Source organism: Phocoena sinus, chromosome 1 (assembly GCF_008692025.1).
Source record: "Phocoena sinus isolate mPhoSin1 chromosome 1, mPhoSin1.pri, whole genome shotgun sequence".
Lineage (NCBI taxonomy): Eukaryota > Metazoa > Chordata > Mammalia > Artiodactyla > Phocoenidae > Phocoena > Phocoena sinus.
Genome location: NC_045763.1, coordinates 167,699,256 through 167,716,079, shown reverse-complemented (window position 1 = coordinate 167,716,079; position 16,824 = coordinate 167,699,256). Strand labels below are relative to the sequence as shown.

General features: G+C 41.2%; 1 protein-coding gene across 1 annotated transcript in view; it reads right to left on the bottom strand.

Annotated features, from left to right (window-relative positions):
- The window catches only part of SLC30A10 (solute carrier family 30 member 10), a 34,866-nt gene extending 18,250 nt beyond the window's left edge, over positions 1 to 16,616 (bottom strand). The window contains exon 1 of the mRNA XM_032631540.1: positions 16,166 to 16,616. Within this exon, the coding sequence (XP_032487431.1) occupies positions 16,166 to 16,616 (451 nt within the window). The remainder of the gene's footprint in view (positions 1 to 16,165) is intronic.
- Positions 16,617 to 16,824: the final 208 nt, after the last annotated feature.

The following is a 16,824-nucleotide window of genomic DNA, read 5'->3' as shown; positions in this document are numbered from 1 at the left end:
TCGGAGATCACTTGACAGCGTTAACACAGTCCCTGCTGATTGCATTTCTCTGTCATTCACAACTGCGAGAAAAACCTGAGAACAGCAGAAATATATCACTTGTGTCTGTTGCCCAGTCATTCTCCTAACCAAAGGCATATAAGAAGAATTATGTCATTGCCCCGGGAAGGCAGTCAGTGGAACTAGAAAGCCAGCGGCTGAGGAAGCGTAGTGCCCTGCCCAGGGCCTAGTTCCTGACTTCAAGGAAGTCTAAAGACTAAGGGTGTCAACCAAAAGCACTTAAGGAAAATGTTCTGATATATATAGTTGTGTGTATATGTATATACATACATGTTGCTGTGTGTACATATATATATAGTTGTGTGTAAATATACATATATATAGTTTGTGTGTGTGTATGTATACATACACATCTATATATATATAGGTTATACACATATAATCTAAATTAATTGCCCAAAATTTAGACTTCATCTTATAGTTAGTATGAATTATGAGGTTTCGGTAGCTTTTTTTTTTTTAATTTTTATTGGAGTATAGTTGATTTACAATGTTGTGTTAGTTTCAGGCATATAGCCAGTGAATCAGTTATACATATACATATATCCACTCTTTTTTCTTTAGATTATTTTCCCATATAGGCCATTAAAGAGTATTAAATAGAGTTCCCTCTGCTATACAGTAGGTCCTTATTAGTTATCTATTTTATATATAGTAGTGTGTATATGTCAATTCCAATCTCCCGGTTTATCCCTCCCCCCCAACCCCCTGATAACTATAAGTTTGTTTTCTACATCTGTAACTCTATTTCTGTTTTGTAAAGTTCATTTGTACCATTTTTTTAAATTCCACATATAAGCAATATCATATGATATTTGTCTTTCTCTGTCTGACTTACTTCACTCAGTATGCCAATCTCTAGGTCCATCCATGTTGCTGCAAATGGCATTATTTCATTCTTCTTTATGGCTGAGTAATAGTCCATGGTATATATGTACCACATCTTCTTTATCCATTCCTCTGTTGATGGACATTTAGGTTGCTTCCATGTCTTGGCTATTGTAAATAGTGCTGTAATGAACATTGGGGTGTGTGTATCTTTTTGAATTATGGTTTTCTCCAGATATCTGCTTAGGAGTGGGAGCTTTTGGTTATTGAGCTCTGACTCTCTGCCTAGTCCTCGTGCTGAGTACTTTATAGTCATTAGCTCATTTCTTCCTCACAACAGCCCCATAAAATAAGTACAGGAAGACTTCAGAGATACTGTGGGTTCAGTTCCAGATGACCCCAATGACGGCCAATGAAGCGAATATCACAATAAAGTGAGTCACACAGAATTTATGGTTTCCCAGTGTATTTAAAAGCTATGTTTACACTATACTGTGGTCTATTAAGTGTACAATAATAGCATTATGTCTAAAAATGCAATGTACGTAACTTGATTGCTAAAAATGCTAACCATCACCTGAGCATTCAGTGAGTCATAGCAGTAACATAAAGATCACTGATCACAGATCACCAAAACAAATATAATAATAATGAAAAAATTGGAAATATTGTGAGAACTTTCAAAATGTGACACAGAGACACGAAGTGAGAAAATGCTATTGGAAAAATGGCCCCAATAGACTTACTCGATGCAGGGTTGCCACAAACCATCAATTTGTAAAACACACAATATCTGTCTACCAAGCATAATTAACCAAAGCACACACACACACAAAAATGAGGCATGCCTGTACTACTTTATAGGTGAGGAACCTAAAGCCCAAAGATTTTAAGTAACTTGGGCTTCCCTGGTGGCGCAGTGGTTGAGAGTCCGCCTGCCGATGCAGGGGACGCGGGTTCGTGCCCCGGTCCAGGAAGATCCCACGTGCCGCGGAGCGGCTGGGCCCGTGAGCCATGGCCGCTGAGCCTGCGCGTCCGGAGCCTGTGCTCCGCAACGGGAGAGGCCACAGCAGTGAGAGGCCCGTGTACCGCAAAAGAAACCAAAAAAAGCAAACAAAAAACCTCTTTGCTGCTACACATCTAAGCCATATCCTGTAATATGTCATATCTATAATAAAGTTGGTGTTATGTTCAACTATCATCTGTCTCTTAGCTATCAATTGCTTCCAAACCTAGGAGAGTAAGAAAGGGGTATTCTTAATTAGTACCTAAAGCCCTAACATACTGGTGAGTTGGCAGGAACCTTGAGAAGGATAAAGGTGAGAATCTAGAGGCCAAAGTAACACATGGAGATTGAGGCTTCTGGTGAGGCCAGGGCAGGCGCTGTTAAGTTTTAGGTCTCCAGTAAGTGTGAGCCAGGCAGGATTTTGACCTTGGCAAATGAAAGCAGCTTATTGCCTACAGAAGAATGGTTGTTGTTATAGATGTTTTAATAGGCCTTTGAGAGCATGAGTTTTTAAGACTGTTTTTTTACTGTGTGCTTCAGTCTTACTGTGCAAAGAAAGTGAGAGAGAGGGTAGTTTGCTCTCAAAAACAAGGACATTGCACCACAGGATGAGAGAGTTTTCTTCAGGCTAGACAAATGCAGAAAAGAAAAGGAGATGCACATCTATCTAAATATACTTAAAGAGGGGATTAGATCAGATCAGACTGGGAACTGGGAACCAAAGATATCTTTCAGAGACAGGAAGCAAGATTTCAGATGGCTGATTGGCATCTAGGAATGCACCTCACCACTCCCAGAGGGAACCAGATGCAAGGACCTATTAAAAGTCATCCTCTTAGAACAGACTTAGGGTTGCCAAGGGGTGGAGGGGAGGGATGGACTGGGAGTTGGGGATTAGCAGATGCAAACTATTATATATAGGATGGATAAACAAGGTCCCACTGTATATCATAGGGAACTATATTCAATATCCTGCGATAAACCATAATGGAAAAGAATACGAAAAAGAATGTAAATATATGTATAACTGAATCACTTTGCTGCAGTAGCAACTAACACAATACTGTAAATCAACTATACTGCGATAAAATAAATTTTAAAAAAATTTAAAGAAAGAGTCAATAGTCTTAACAAAAAAGGCCTCTTAAAGCTATGATACCATCTGAAGTAAAAGCAACTGGGGAATACAGCAATTGTCCCACATCTGCCCCATTGTCAGATGCTGGGGATCTGTGTGAATGGGGATGATGCCCACCCACTGTGGAAGTGGATGAAAGTCCAGCCCAAGGGGAGGGGCATGCTGGGAAATGCCATCAAATGGAACTTCACAAAGTTCCTCATTGACAAGAACGGCTGTGTGGTGAAGCGGTACGGTCCCATGGAAGAGCCCCTGGTGATAGAGAAGGACCTGCTGTGCTACCTCTAGCTCCACAAGTGTGCTCCCCCGACCCGAGCCTGCCACCTATGCCCCTCGGAGCACCTATGCCCCTCGGAGCCTTCCACCCGGTGTCCACGATGGTCTGCCTGAAAACCAGCCCATGGTGGGGCAGACCCGAGAACCCGGCGTGCACCCCTGCCGGAGGAAGGTTCCTCGGCCCAGCTCACGGCTTGGCAACCCCACCCCCTGCTGCCTTGTGGGAATAAAACACACAATACAAATTGGAAAAAAACCCAAAAAGGCCCTTTCTTTGTTTCTTTAGTTCACAGATCTTCAGGGTGGGGATGGAGGGGAGAAGACTTAAGGAGCTGCACCTGAGGAGCCTCATTTGCCCTGGGCCCTGAATAAGATGACAAGATCCTGGACGTGAAGCTGATGCCCTATGAGATGAGACTGTAGGGGTTTGGGGAGCAGCGAATGATTTTGTATGTGGAAATGACGTGAACTATAGCTGGAGGGCAGACCGTGCAGATCGTTTTTTCCAAAGATGCCCACAACCATATCTCCTATTCCACAGGGAGACCTTGATGCTTCTATCCAGAAGTGTGTCTGAGGGCTTGACTCTCCTTCCATCTTGTCACTTGCTTGTAACCCATACAATCTGAGGTCGGGCCAGAAAAGGCATTGAGGTGTTTACCTTGTTTGATGGAACACTCATGTTTGAAACCTGACCCACCGTGGACGATGTCCTGAAGCCACGCTGTGTGAGGAAACCAAGCCCCACAGCAAGGGCATGTGTAGGGGTCTAGTCAGCAGTCCTAGATGTTGAGACCTCCCAGCCCAGGAGCCAGACATACGATGATTGCAGCCTCTCACCATCACCTCGCTACCCCCAGCCTTTGAATCTTCCCAGCCGAGGCCTCAGACATCGTGAAGCAGACAAGCTGTTCCCACTATGTCCTTTCCCAATTCTGGCCCAGAGAATCGTCAGTATCATCAGACGATTGTTGTTTTACTGTTTTACGCCACTATTTGTGGTGGTTTGTTACACAGTAACCAGAACAGGGAACCACCATGTGAAGACTGACAGAGCTATACCAAAGCTTCTACACAATTTGGAGCTATCTGAGAGGAGAAGCCAGGAAGATTAGCATAGAATATTTAAGGTGTCATTAGATGTCCTTCAAAGCAAAACAGTTATCGTGGATGTGGCGGTTTGCCTGTGTCCTGTTGGACAGGTCAAAAACAGACAGAGCTAGGACACCAAGGTCAGGGAGAAGGAGGATGAGACGTACTGAAGGGGATCAGGCAAGAACATAAAAGTGTGAGTCCAGGCCTGGCTTAGACTTTTGGTTTATTTCGAAAATGCTTTTCAAGTGAGAAGATCCAACTCAGAGAGGTGGAAGTTGATGAGATCTGTTTGGACAACAGTTAACAGTTGCTTTTGGCAGATCCATAAACACTGAATTCATTTCCCTCACTGTGATGAGAAAAAAATCTATGTTGGAAAAATAAATGTCTGGCCCAGAAAATAAGGACCAAGTAAAAGGAAAAAAGTCCAACAAAAACACTAGCCTCATGTGGGGTAGAGAAGGAAAGAGAACAACTTTAAGAACTTATTAAGCCACGAAACCATGAGCAACTCAACTTAGCCTTCCTGAGAGAAGAGCACAAGAGGAACAAAAGCACTAGAAGCCCCTCCTACGCTTCAGAAGATTCAGCAGGAAGATCCACTCTGCAAGGCCTGAGGCAATCAAAGGCTGTGGGCAGACAATCTCTGGAGGGTCGGAAAGCAGCAGCAGGAACAACAGGATGAGCTTCCAATGTTTCAAAACAGCTTCAGCTCAGAAACCCACGGAGACTGACCCTCAGGCTGAAACAAACATGGGAGTGAGGGAGAGGCTTCCTCAGGAGGCAGGAGTCACAGGCCTAAGCAGCTCTGCAGCTGGAGACAGCAGCAGCAAATCCCTGAGGTACAGGATTAATAAGAGCCCACTCACAGGAGAGTGAGTGTAGACAGAGCGGAAATAGGCACTCAAGATGGAAATGGAATTCAGGAGTTGGCTTACTTGCATTCCTTCCTCCCTCCCTCCTTCCCTCCCTCCCTCCCTCCCACCCTCCCTCCCTCCCTCCCTCCTTTCCTTCCTTCCTTCCTTCCTTCCTTCCTTCCATCTCTCTCTCATACACACAAACACACATACACACACACACACACTGACTAGGAAGGAAAAGTGCCACAAATAAAATCTGGAGCCTAGGATGTCATTGTTGCAAATTTCTAAACTCTGCAAGTAGACAGGGAATATTTTAAATGTCACTCCCTGAAAAAGGATGCAGTGGCTTTACCAGATACAAAAATCTTGGTATCATTATTAACCTCCTGTTGTGAGGTCTGTGCCAGCAGAGCCAGGTCTGTGCCAGCAGAGCCAATTCTGCTGGCACATACCAACCCACATCTTAGAGAGGCAGAAATCAAGAAGACTCCATCTGTCATTCACCCTTTCCTCTGACATCCTTGAGCCTCTGCTATGATCCTTGTAAGTAGTAATGAGGGCCTGGCTCATACTAACTGCTGAGTTCTGGGAACATAAACTTACCTCTATTAAATGCTCTAGCTCTGGGATAATATTATGTGGTTCTGTCAAACTTTTTGGACGCTTCAAAAAGTGTGGCAGGAAATTAAGAAAATACTCAGAGGCCAGAAATGAAGTGAAAGCCCAAATCCAGAAAGGTGAGTCGAAGCCGGAATCCGACTTAAGGATATCTGTCCAATAAAGACAAAAGCTCTAGCTTTGGATTTTAATAGCCACGTGATCAGGTATGGCATAAGAGACAAAAGTTAGATCCATGCAAGATGAGATCAGAGATTCCCCTCATAAAGGTAAATCCTTTGGTGAAAGTTTGAATCAAAACAAAGCAAATGATAAAATAAACAAAAACTCACTACCTCAAAGAAGACGGCATGGAAACTTGCATGTTTCAGCCTTGGTTTTGGGTGGAGAGAAAAACATCCCCTATGGGAAGTTGGAACGGTACTGTGGCCTTCATGTGGGAATGAAGTCTAAATTCTCACAATAATAATAATAATAATAGTCCTCAAGCAAAGAATTTTTAAAGTGCTTACAAGTTGGTAATGGCTTCAGGGACCCGATGAAAAGAAATGCAAATCTTCCGTAGAAAAATGTACTTACAATCTATTCCTCTTCCTCAGGGGGTCAACAGACTCCAAGTGGGAAACCTGAATTTCCACTTCCATCTTACAATAACAAAGCAGCGCCCCCCTCGTCCCACCAGCACCATGTCAGAGAAGGCCTGCTCAAACAGAAAATTTAAATAAGATCCACAGTCTCATAATACCCCAAACGTCCAGGATTCGTTTGCAAATCTTTCATCATACCGAAAACCAGGGAAATCTCAACTTAAGTGAGAAAGGTCACCAGTGCTGAGATGACACAGATGTTAGAATTATCTGATGAGGACTTTAAAGTAGCCATTATAAAAATACTTCCACAAGCAATTGCAAACACAATTGAAAGAAACCAAAAAGTAGAAAGTCTCAGCAAAGAAATAGAAGATATAAAGAAAAATCAAATGGAAATTTTAAGACTGAAAAATACAATAACCAAAATTTTAAAATTCAATGAGGAAGTCCCTGGAAGCCCAGTGGTTAGGACTCCATGCTCTCACTGTCGAGGGCCTGGTTTCAATCCCTGGTCAGGAAGCTAAAATCCCACATGCTACACAGCATGACAGAAGAAACCTCCATGAATAGGCTCAACAGTAGGGTGGAGAAGATAGAGAAAAAAATCAGTGAACTTGAAGACAGAATAACAGAAAGTTCCCTATCTGAGCAACAGAGAGAAAATAGGTGGGAAAATGAACAGGAGCTTCCAGGTCGTTGAACACATCAGGATGCCGGGATGGTGGTGTACTCAGAGAGGGCGTGGGAGCTCCACACCCCTTAAATGTAAATGGTCTAAATATACCAATTAAAAGGCATAAGGTTGGCAGAGAGACTAAAAAAATACACCCAACTACCTTCATACCATGGAATAGTCACCAGTAAAAAGAAACCAACTACTGATACACAGAACAACTGGGATGGATCTTAAGGGCATTATACTGCAAGGAAAAAGCCAATTTCAAAGGTCACATATGTACGATTCCATTTATATAGCATTCCTGATATTAGAAGATTAGAAAGATGGAAAGAGTGGTTTCAAGGGCATAGAGATGGGGAGTGAGGATATGGAATTATGGGTATGATTATAAAAGGTAGCATGGGGGATAACTTTGTGGTGATGTAATCATTCTGCATCTTGATTTTGGGAGTGGCTACACAAATCTACACATGTGGTAAAATGTCATAGAACTATATACACACATTGCACCAATGTCAATTTCTGAATAAGTGCAGGTACATCTAAAGAACTACCTAGGCTACCTAGAATGCAACACAGAACAACAAAAAGTAGAAAATATGAAAAACAGTTTACAAGACATGGAGGACAGAGTAAGAAGATCTAAAATTATCTAATTACTGTTGCAGAAGGAGAAATGGGGCAGAGGCAAAACTAGAAAAGATCATATCTGAAAATCTTCCAGAATTTATAAAAGCTATAAATGCTTAGATTTGCGAAACGTGACAATTCTCAGGGGGGATAAATAAAAAGAAATTCACATTTGGAAATATTGTAGCAAAACTGAAGAACACCAAAGACAAAGAGAAGATCTTTAAAAGGCGGTGAACTTATCCAACCTTGGATGTCCTGAAGGAATGACATCTATTCCAGTGGAAAACAATCCAGATTAAAACTACTGAAGGGATCGTGACTCTCCCAGGCCTGAGAATGAACTCAGAGGAAGTTCCCAAACTGAGGAAGATTTGGTGTTTTGTGATTTTGTTTTGATTTATCTTTGATCTGGACTTTAAGTTAATAATCAGGGACTTTGATTTCTTCAGATAGAAAGTCATAAGGTCAAATATATTTAATTTTGAATTTTAATTTTTCCCTTATAATTTGATATTAACAGGGGATCCATGTTATTTAATGTTACTGACATTGAATTATTAGACTACCTTGATGCTATCATTTCATGTCACTGTGTAATCTCTAATGAGCAATAATGAACAATTTTGGGACCTCAGAGTTCATTTAACTTATATATTTTCTGTTCTAATCCATTTTAGCCGTTGAGGGGATGGGTATCAAAAGTGCTTAACACTGGTCACAAGGAAAATACCCACAGGAAACAGTGGTTATTGTAGGGGATGCAGGCCTTGTGAATACTGACAGCAATACTATCATGATAACTGTCTATCTAGCTCTTCAAGGGGAGCCCCCAGTGAAGAACACATAAAGCTGGAGAGTATTGGGAGAAGATCGTTGCTCTGGTCTTGTGTTTCCATAAGGGGACCACCACGTAGGCTCTTACTGACCCCTTCATTCCCTCTCCAAACTCCATGTGAGAAGTCACTCCTGAGGTGGGAAGGTCTTCTCTCATTGGTGGGCTTAGTAAAAGGAATAGAAGTTTGGTTCAGCCCTCCCGTGCTTTACACTTTGAACTACCTGTCCTCGGAGTGTCCATTCTCTCTGCTCCTGGGTCCAACTCTGTGCCCTCCGTTGTTGAGCTTGGCCCCAAAGAAGATGGGTATGTTTACTGCTGAGATAAGTATAATATTAGGAAGCATTCTGGGACTTCCAAGGCCTATCCTCCAATTCAGTTTTTTCAAAAACAGAGCTACAATTTTTATCGCCATCTGACTATCTTTGATCCCTTAGTTCTCAGTTAGCTCTAGACTCATGAGTAGACATTATTTATTAGCCTCATAAAGTCCCAACAATGTCATCAATCAACCCTGGTCAGGAGCTATAGAACTGGTTACCGGCTCCCCTATTTTCTCTCCTGCAAAATCTCATGGTGGTTTCTTCAGGTTAACAATTCGACAGAAAACAGGTGGTCTGTCCAGGCAGTTCCTCCTTCAACCTGACTTCCTGGCTGCTCTCTTATAAGGATCCAACCTCTAGGTCTCATTGGCCTGAGTCAAGGATCATCTTTTTTTTTTTTTCCAATGTCTATTGGGCTGATACATTTCTAGTGTTGTCAAGGCAGATAAAGAACAAGACCACAGATACAGTTCATCGAAAATCACTTCCCTCAAAATTCTCTCAAGACACCTTCTCAGATGTAGACAATAAATAGCAGGACACAGATGTTGGAAGACATTCTTCTAAGTAAAAGGAGTCTCTAGATATCATTGCCTCTTATAAAAAATGATGACAAAACTAGTCTATGTCATAATCATCAGAGGATTTATACAAAATGTTTTATATAAATCTCAATGACTACTGTCTCCACAAAAGAGCAAGGAGGAGGCAAAAAATAACAAATATATTCTTTATATCTTGTAAGCATCTGACCAAAGGAAAAAAATAATAAGCTTACTTTTACCCCACTTTCCTGGAAAATTAAGCCTCTCAGTAAGGAAAATAGGAATATCTAACTAGGCAGAACTGCAGGAGAACGTTTAAAAGGCAAACCATCTTATGGCAGAAAAGAGGTGTGGAAATGCAAAGTCTTGGTTCTAACATCAGTTTTGGGTTAACTATAAAACACTTCATGTCTCGGTTTCTTCATTCGTAACTGGTAAATATGTGACTTGGAAACACGAGCTACATCTGCATTGTTTTAATGAGTGATATGTTGACATGTTAGTACCATTACAACCGTTTAAAATATATAATCTTTAACAGCTGAAAAATACAAGTAACGCCCTTCTACAAAGTGCTATCTTGAGCACTGAAGATGAGGAATGTAACATTTATGAGAGCCCTTAGAAAAATAATGCATCGTGAAGGTATTATTATTTATCAAAAGAAAAGCATGGAGATTCTTTAAAATAGGTGTAATGATACCTGAGATGAGGCTTATAATGATGAAATGTCTTCTGCAGGGTCAGACCCAGTGAAAGAGGGAAGAAGTTCCAGAACCTGTATTTTCCAGTTACAGTCCCTGCTCCAGCTGGTTCACCCCACTAAAGATGCTACTAACCTGTCATCAGGAAGACATGTGTTCTGTGAGGTGTTCCAGGAATGGCGACGGATCTGTATGGACCATACGTATGACTAACAGCAAACCGTTGTGTGTGTTGGCCCGGGATGAGGTCAGCTGCCAGTCCGTGGATGTGAAGTAGGCAAGGACCTGTCCACAGAGGGATCTTACTAACATTTCCTTTTTCCTTGTCCCTTCAGCCCTTGGACACTCACTACCAACCACCACCACCAAGTGTCATGTTGAGCAGTTTATACATGCTATATCCTTTCATCCTCACAACATCCTTAGGAGATAGATAATTCCCCACTTTACAGATCAAGAAACTGAGGTTTAATAAGTTGAAGTAACTTTCTGGAGGTCATTTAGCTAGTGGAATTAGGATCAATTTGTGGTGTATTAATTTGCACTTTTTGACATGCAATTTTGCGATTATTTCCAAATAAGTTTTCACTGTCCATGATTTTTTTTTTCTTTCTTTGGTCAAGCACAGTAGGTTTTATAATTCAACCTTCTAAGTCTTTGTCCTCTACCATTAAGTCGCTGCATGATTGTGGTCCTGACTCTGTTTCTGTTTTCTTATCTGAAAAAGTAGAAATAGCAAGTATTCTTTCTCGCTAATCATTTCACAAAACATATAATGCTCCAAATGTATGTGATATGCTGCTGTGATTATTCTCCCTAGACTTTCACAGCACCTGACAACTCACAGATGTCAAGAAAGACTTGGTTTTCATTAAGATTTAACTCAGGTGTCAGACAGAGTGGCCTCTGCATATTAGAAAAATATGGCTGAGAACAGGGAACTGGTTTCTTTATCTTCCTTTTTTTATTTCGGTTGAATTTATTTCACAAACATGAAACAGGGGCTTCTCTGGTGGCACAGTGGTTAAGAATCCGCCTGCCAGTGCAGGGGACAAAGGTTCGATCCCTGGTTCAGGAAAATCCCACATGCCGCGGAGCAACTAAGCCCGTGCGCCACAACTACTGAGCCTGTGCTCTAGAGCCCGCGAGCCACAACTACTGAAGCCCCTGCGCCTAAAGCCCATGCTCCGCAACCAGAGAAGCCACCACAGTGAGAAGCCCGCGCACCGCAACAAAGAGTAACCCCCACTCACTGCAACTAGAGAAAGCCTGCACGCAGCAATGAAGACCCAAAGCAGCCAGAAAAAAAAACAAAAATTAATTATTATATTTTTTAAAAAACATGAAACGGCACGTATTTTTCAGTCTTCCTTTAATCTTTCTTACTCGTTCCCTATAACTGACCCAGAACCCGGTCCCTGGGCAGCAAGAGAGGTGAGGCGGTACGCAAGCTGGCATGAACGTACAGAAAGAGCCATAAGAGCACCTGCTCTGGAATAGATGCTGTGATCTGTGGTGGGTGTGTGTATACTTACCACTGAGTGCCCCTGTGGAACTGAACTGTTCAAAACGCTTGGAAAACAACAGTGAGTGTCAGATATGGACAAACGAGAAAGTAACAGCTTCTGGGAATGAAGCATCATGCTTCCTAAAACTGTTTAATAATTATTGCAAACGCCCAATCATTGCAATCCTGCCTCTGAAGTAGAAAGAGTACTCAGGGAACCAATATCTAGAAAGCCTTCTTCCCCTTTCTGGTTTGAAAAGCCGCCTTCACTTGTGAAGTTTCTGATCTCTGACTTACTCCGCGACTTGCTGCCGGGAGAGAGGCAGCCAATTCCCCCACCACCACCCCCAACCTTGCTCTCCTAAACCCTCGGATCCCTGCCTACTTTGCTTGTCTCTAGATAAAATCTGCTCTAAAAGGAAAACGAGTTACTTTCAGTGTCTACAGGACTGTCCGTGTAAAATATTCCCATTAGCCTATAGCACTGAGTCAACGAGAAGCTTGTGAGAGCAGCTAATCAGAAGCCTGTTAAAAGCCACCCCCCAGCAAAAAAACTTTGCTGATTACTGGGCTGGCACTGCCTCTAGCAGGTTGGCTGGGAAAATGTAATGCCACAAAGGTGGTGAGAGAGAGAGAGAGAGAGAGAGAAAGACAGGGAGGGAGAGGGAAAGAAAACAGTTTGGAACCCAAACAAAATTAACATAAATAAATACACAGGAAAGGTATTTTGTTAAAAAAATTTTTTTAATACAAACAGATATTTCAGATCTAAATTGTTGTACACGGCAAGCCTATCCAGGACAGAGCTGCACGAAATTACCTTTGGTTTAAAATAAAAGCCAATGTACAGCACAGTATTTGTTCAAATGCAAGTCAAGGGCAAAGAGAGTTCTGTCCATTAAATTTTAAAGAAAACTCAAGCCTGAAAAATAATCAAAAAGAAAATGCAAACAGAAGAGATAATGTGAAAGTCAAGGTAAATTTAATAAAGTAAACAAGGTGTAGGAAAAATGCAAACAAAGCAAGTTTTGTCCCTAAATCTAGAGAAAGAGGGTAGTGGATGCCCCGTATTTCCTATGATCTGAATTGACATGTTGTTTTCACCTCTCCTCCTCTTCCCCAAACACATTTATAACTCTCTTCCCCCGAATACACTCACACATATAGCCATCCAAATTTTGGACTTTAAACCTATTTTGTTTGCTTTTTTCTTTTGTGCTTGCAATTTTTACTTTTTTCATTTTGCTTTTTACTTTAGCCAAATCTGCTCCACCATCGCCTTTTCCTGTCGGAGATGGACACCCACTGGCTAGCTACTGATCTAAGGCTTCCAGACTCCCTGTCTCAACTAAATCTTCCAGGCATTCTTTTCTCCCAGGTGATTTTTTTAAATTTCTGCCTCCCTCTGTCTGATTCTTCAAAGTATCTCACTCCATGAGTCCTAGAGAGGTTTAAAGTCTTTACAGTACATACAGTCTGTTTTGCTAATATTTAAAATAAATTAGTGGTCTTATTTCCTACTCTTCTGTGATCTCAGACATAAAATATAACTCGTGTCAATTCCTACACCAGACAAAGCAAAACATGTAAAAGACCCATAGAACTGGGAGAGACTAAAGGCTTGCTAAGTAAAACATTCTCTTTGGCCACAGATCCCACCAAAAAAAGTGATGGATTATTTGATTCTGATCACTAAATCAGGAGGTACCACAGTTCTTTAGTTTTTAGGTACTTCAAAATGCTTTGAGCTAAAATTTAGATATATAGAAAATCTTTATCCTAAATTTGGGTTGAATCTTTTGAAATCAAGAATCATTTTTTCTTCATATTTTACACCTCCTGGTTTAAATCAATATGTATGGATTAATCACATTTTTTTCTTACACTAGGAGATAGTTGGGTTAATGTCAATAAGTAAGATGTATCTAAGCCAAATATTTACTCTTTAAGCTTATTTAGGTGATGGGAAGGATATCAAAATGTATATTTTAGTGAAAGCGATAAATACATAACTCGAGACATAAATGCTAGGAAGCTAATCAGCTATCCTAAAATCACTTGGAGGATTTCTAAATTTCTAATAGAAGAATTTCTAAAATTTCTAAAGATTTCTAAATAGAAATAGAAGATTTCTAAAATTTCTAATAGAAGAATTCAGCAATACAAAAGCTACCAAAATAATAATTTTAACATAAGAACATGGACCTTAAAGCATTAGCGATATGTGTGTGTAGTACCTAAAATAATAATTTAAACATAGAACATAAATCTTAAAGCATTATCTATATGTGTATATAGTACCTATCATTACAATTATTTAAAGTAGAACACTATACAGCATCAAACACTTCAAGAGAAGATAGATAATCTGGAATTAAGACAGTAGAAACCCACGTGGTCAGGGTGAAATATTTGTCTTTAAGACTCTTGTTATCTGAGCATGGACAGAAACATTGGAAAGCACTGCTTCCCAAACAAGGGCTGAACTAAGATCTACCTGATAATAATTCAATTTATAAAAAAAAGAACTATGGCTGTCTACCAGTTTTTGCATTGGTCAAACTCTTTGCCTAAATTGCTTTTGCTATATGCAGGTAAATATCATATGTCTAGAGTAAAGACAAAATTAGAACTAAAATCACAAGTTTAGTAATGGTGACACTACCATTGTCAATACTAACCATGGGTTTGATCAGCTTCCTTGCCGTAAACTTATACTTAGCAGTAAATATTTTTTTCTTGTATCAAATATGTGAATTTTATGATCTGGAACCTCAAGGAGAAATTTTTGCATGATGACTAATGTCAACAAGGCATAAAATCTCAAGTTAACTAAGTATTGCCTTTTACAAAAGACGAGGTCCTAACTGATACATTAAATCAAATAAAGATACAGACTCTAGTTTCTTGTCTGTTCCCTTTTATACTTAACACATACTGTAGGGATTCTCATAACATACATTCTACCAATAGGAAAACTTAGACCAAGATAGAATAAAGGACTGCTCCCAGCTGAGAAAGTTTACAATGGCAGGAAAGACAGCAGGAATAAAATAAAAGATGCAAACGAGTTATATGATGCCCTGACTAGTAAGAGAAAACTTTTTAGCATCAAATAAGAAAAATCTTTAAATTTCTTAAAATCCAGATGAGCAATTAGAATTCAGTGATACTGGGTGATCACATAATTCAAAGCCTTGCATTGTGGTTTCTTTAAAAAAACAATAACTAGTCTATACCAAGTGCCTATTAAGTGCTAAACACGTAGATTCCCATTGAGTCCTTACTGATTCCACATTACAGGTGGGTAAACAGCCAGGTGAAGTAATTTGACAGCTGCCCTGTAGGAGAACCATGATTTGGACCTGGTCTGTTCATGCTATACGACTCCTTTAAAAGCACTGGGAATTGCTCTTCTGCAAGAAGCTGTTTTTTTTTTTTTTTTTTTGCGGTACACGGGCCTCTCACTGTTGTGGCCTCTCCCGCTGCGGGGCACAGGCTCCGGACGCGCAGGCTCAGCGGCCATGGCTCACGGGCCCTGCCTCTCCGCGCACGTGGGATCTTCCCGGACCGGGCACGAACCCGTGTCCCCTGCATCGGCAGGCGGACTCTCAACCACGGCGCCACCAGGGAAGCCCTCTGCAAGAAGCTTTTAACATATATTTTTTAAATTCCTTTTGTGGCACTGAAGAAACATGGTTCCATCTGATAATTTATCTTTTGGATTTATATTTTTTTGATTTATTTTTCTCTTCCAAGATTTAACTCAATCTTTTGAATGGATGACCCAATCAGTTTTGTACCCACTCTTAAGTCCCTCCTAAAGATTCACATGTAAATAAGCTTTCCTTTTTCTCAAACAGGACAGATGTCTACAATAAATAAATACAAATATTTCCATTCAGAAAAAAGCGCTAAGTTTACTAGATCATCGTCTTTATTTTTTCTCTCCCTTTTACATCACATTCCTTGAATATATTCCTAAGAGTTGATCTGCCTAACCAGTCGTTTGCCCCTTTGCTCCATGTGAGCTGGTTATGTACCCCAATATTTTTTGAACATATTTTTAGGGGACATTGAAATATTATTTTAAAATTCAAACATAGTCGTGTCATGTCTGGGTAAACAAAAATGCGTCACTAATTAAAGCAGACTGCTTTCAATGGCACCTCCACTTTCAAAGTGCTCCCTCTATGGCCACAGTTTAGTGCCTTTCCCCCTGTCTGCCTGTCTGCATATTTTTTCATTCCCTGTGACTAAAAAAAGACCCTCATGTGGCCAGCTGCCACCCGGCTCATAAGGAACTTTGGACTGAAAGCGACTCTTTGGAGAAAGACCTTTAGTAAAGTCCGGGGGACGAGAGGGTGATCAAATGAATGGGGCCTCTCTCCATAGCACCCCCAGGGGCCCCCTAAGATAGCACCTGCCAGGACTCTGACCAAACTACAACATCTGAGGAGCCGTTTACCTGTTTCAGCGTCTCCCTGGGGCCCTGGTGCCACGCAGTAACAGCAGTCCAAGAAGATGACATAGTTAAGAACATTGAAGAGCAGCCCTACGACTCCAGCACTGAGAATCAGCAGGGGAGCCTCTGTCTTCTGGGGATCAATATACCTTTTGACAGCTTCAACCAGGATGTTGAACATCAGGGCCACAGCAAAAATGGAGTTGCCAAATGCTCCCACAACATCTGCGCGAAGAAAGCCAAACGTGCTGTTCCGGTGCTGTTTTATACTGCTGGCCCTTATGCCAAAAAGACCAATGATCATGGAGACCAAGTGGGAAAGGACGGCAAAAGAATCGGAGGCCAATGAGAGGGAGTTGCCTATGTGGGAGGTCACCAGCTCCATCACGAAAAGGAGGGTGCTCACAACGCACATGAGGATTAAACGGAAGCTTCTCCCCGAGTATCGCCCCATGGCGCTCTGCTCTCCACTGTCCCTCTCCCTTTCCTGGGAAGGCTGAGCTCTTAGGGGAGCAGCTACAGATGTAGTGATTCCAGTTCCTGGATAACTCTCCCCTTCAGCCTTTCAGTGCCTGTCATATTTGAAAATCATCTTTTACGAGCTGCTATAAAGCCATAAAACAGTTTAAAGGGCAATTAAGCAAGAGATGTCACGTGAGCGG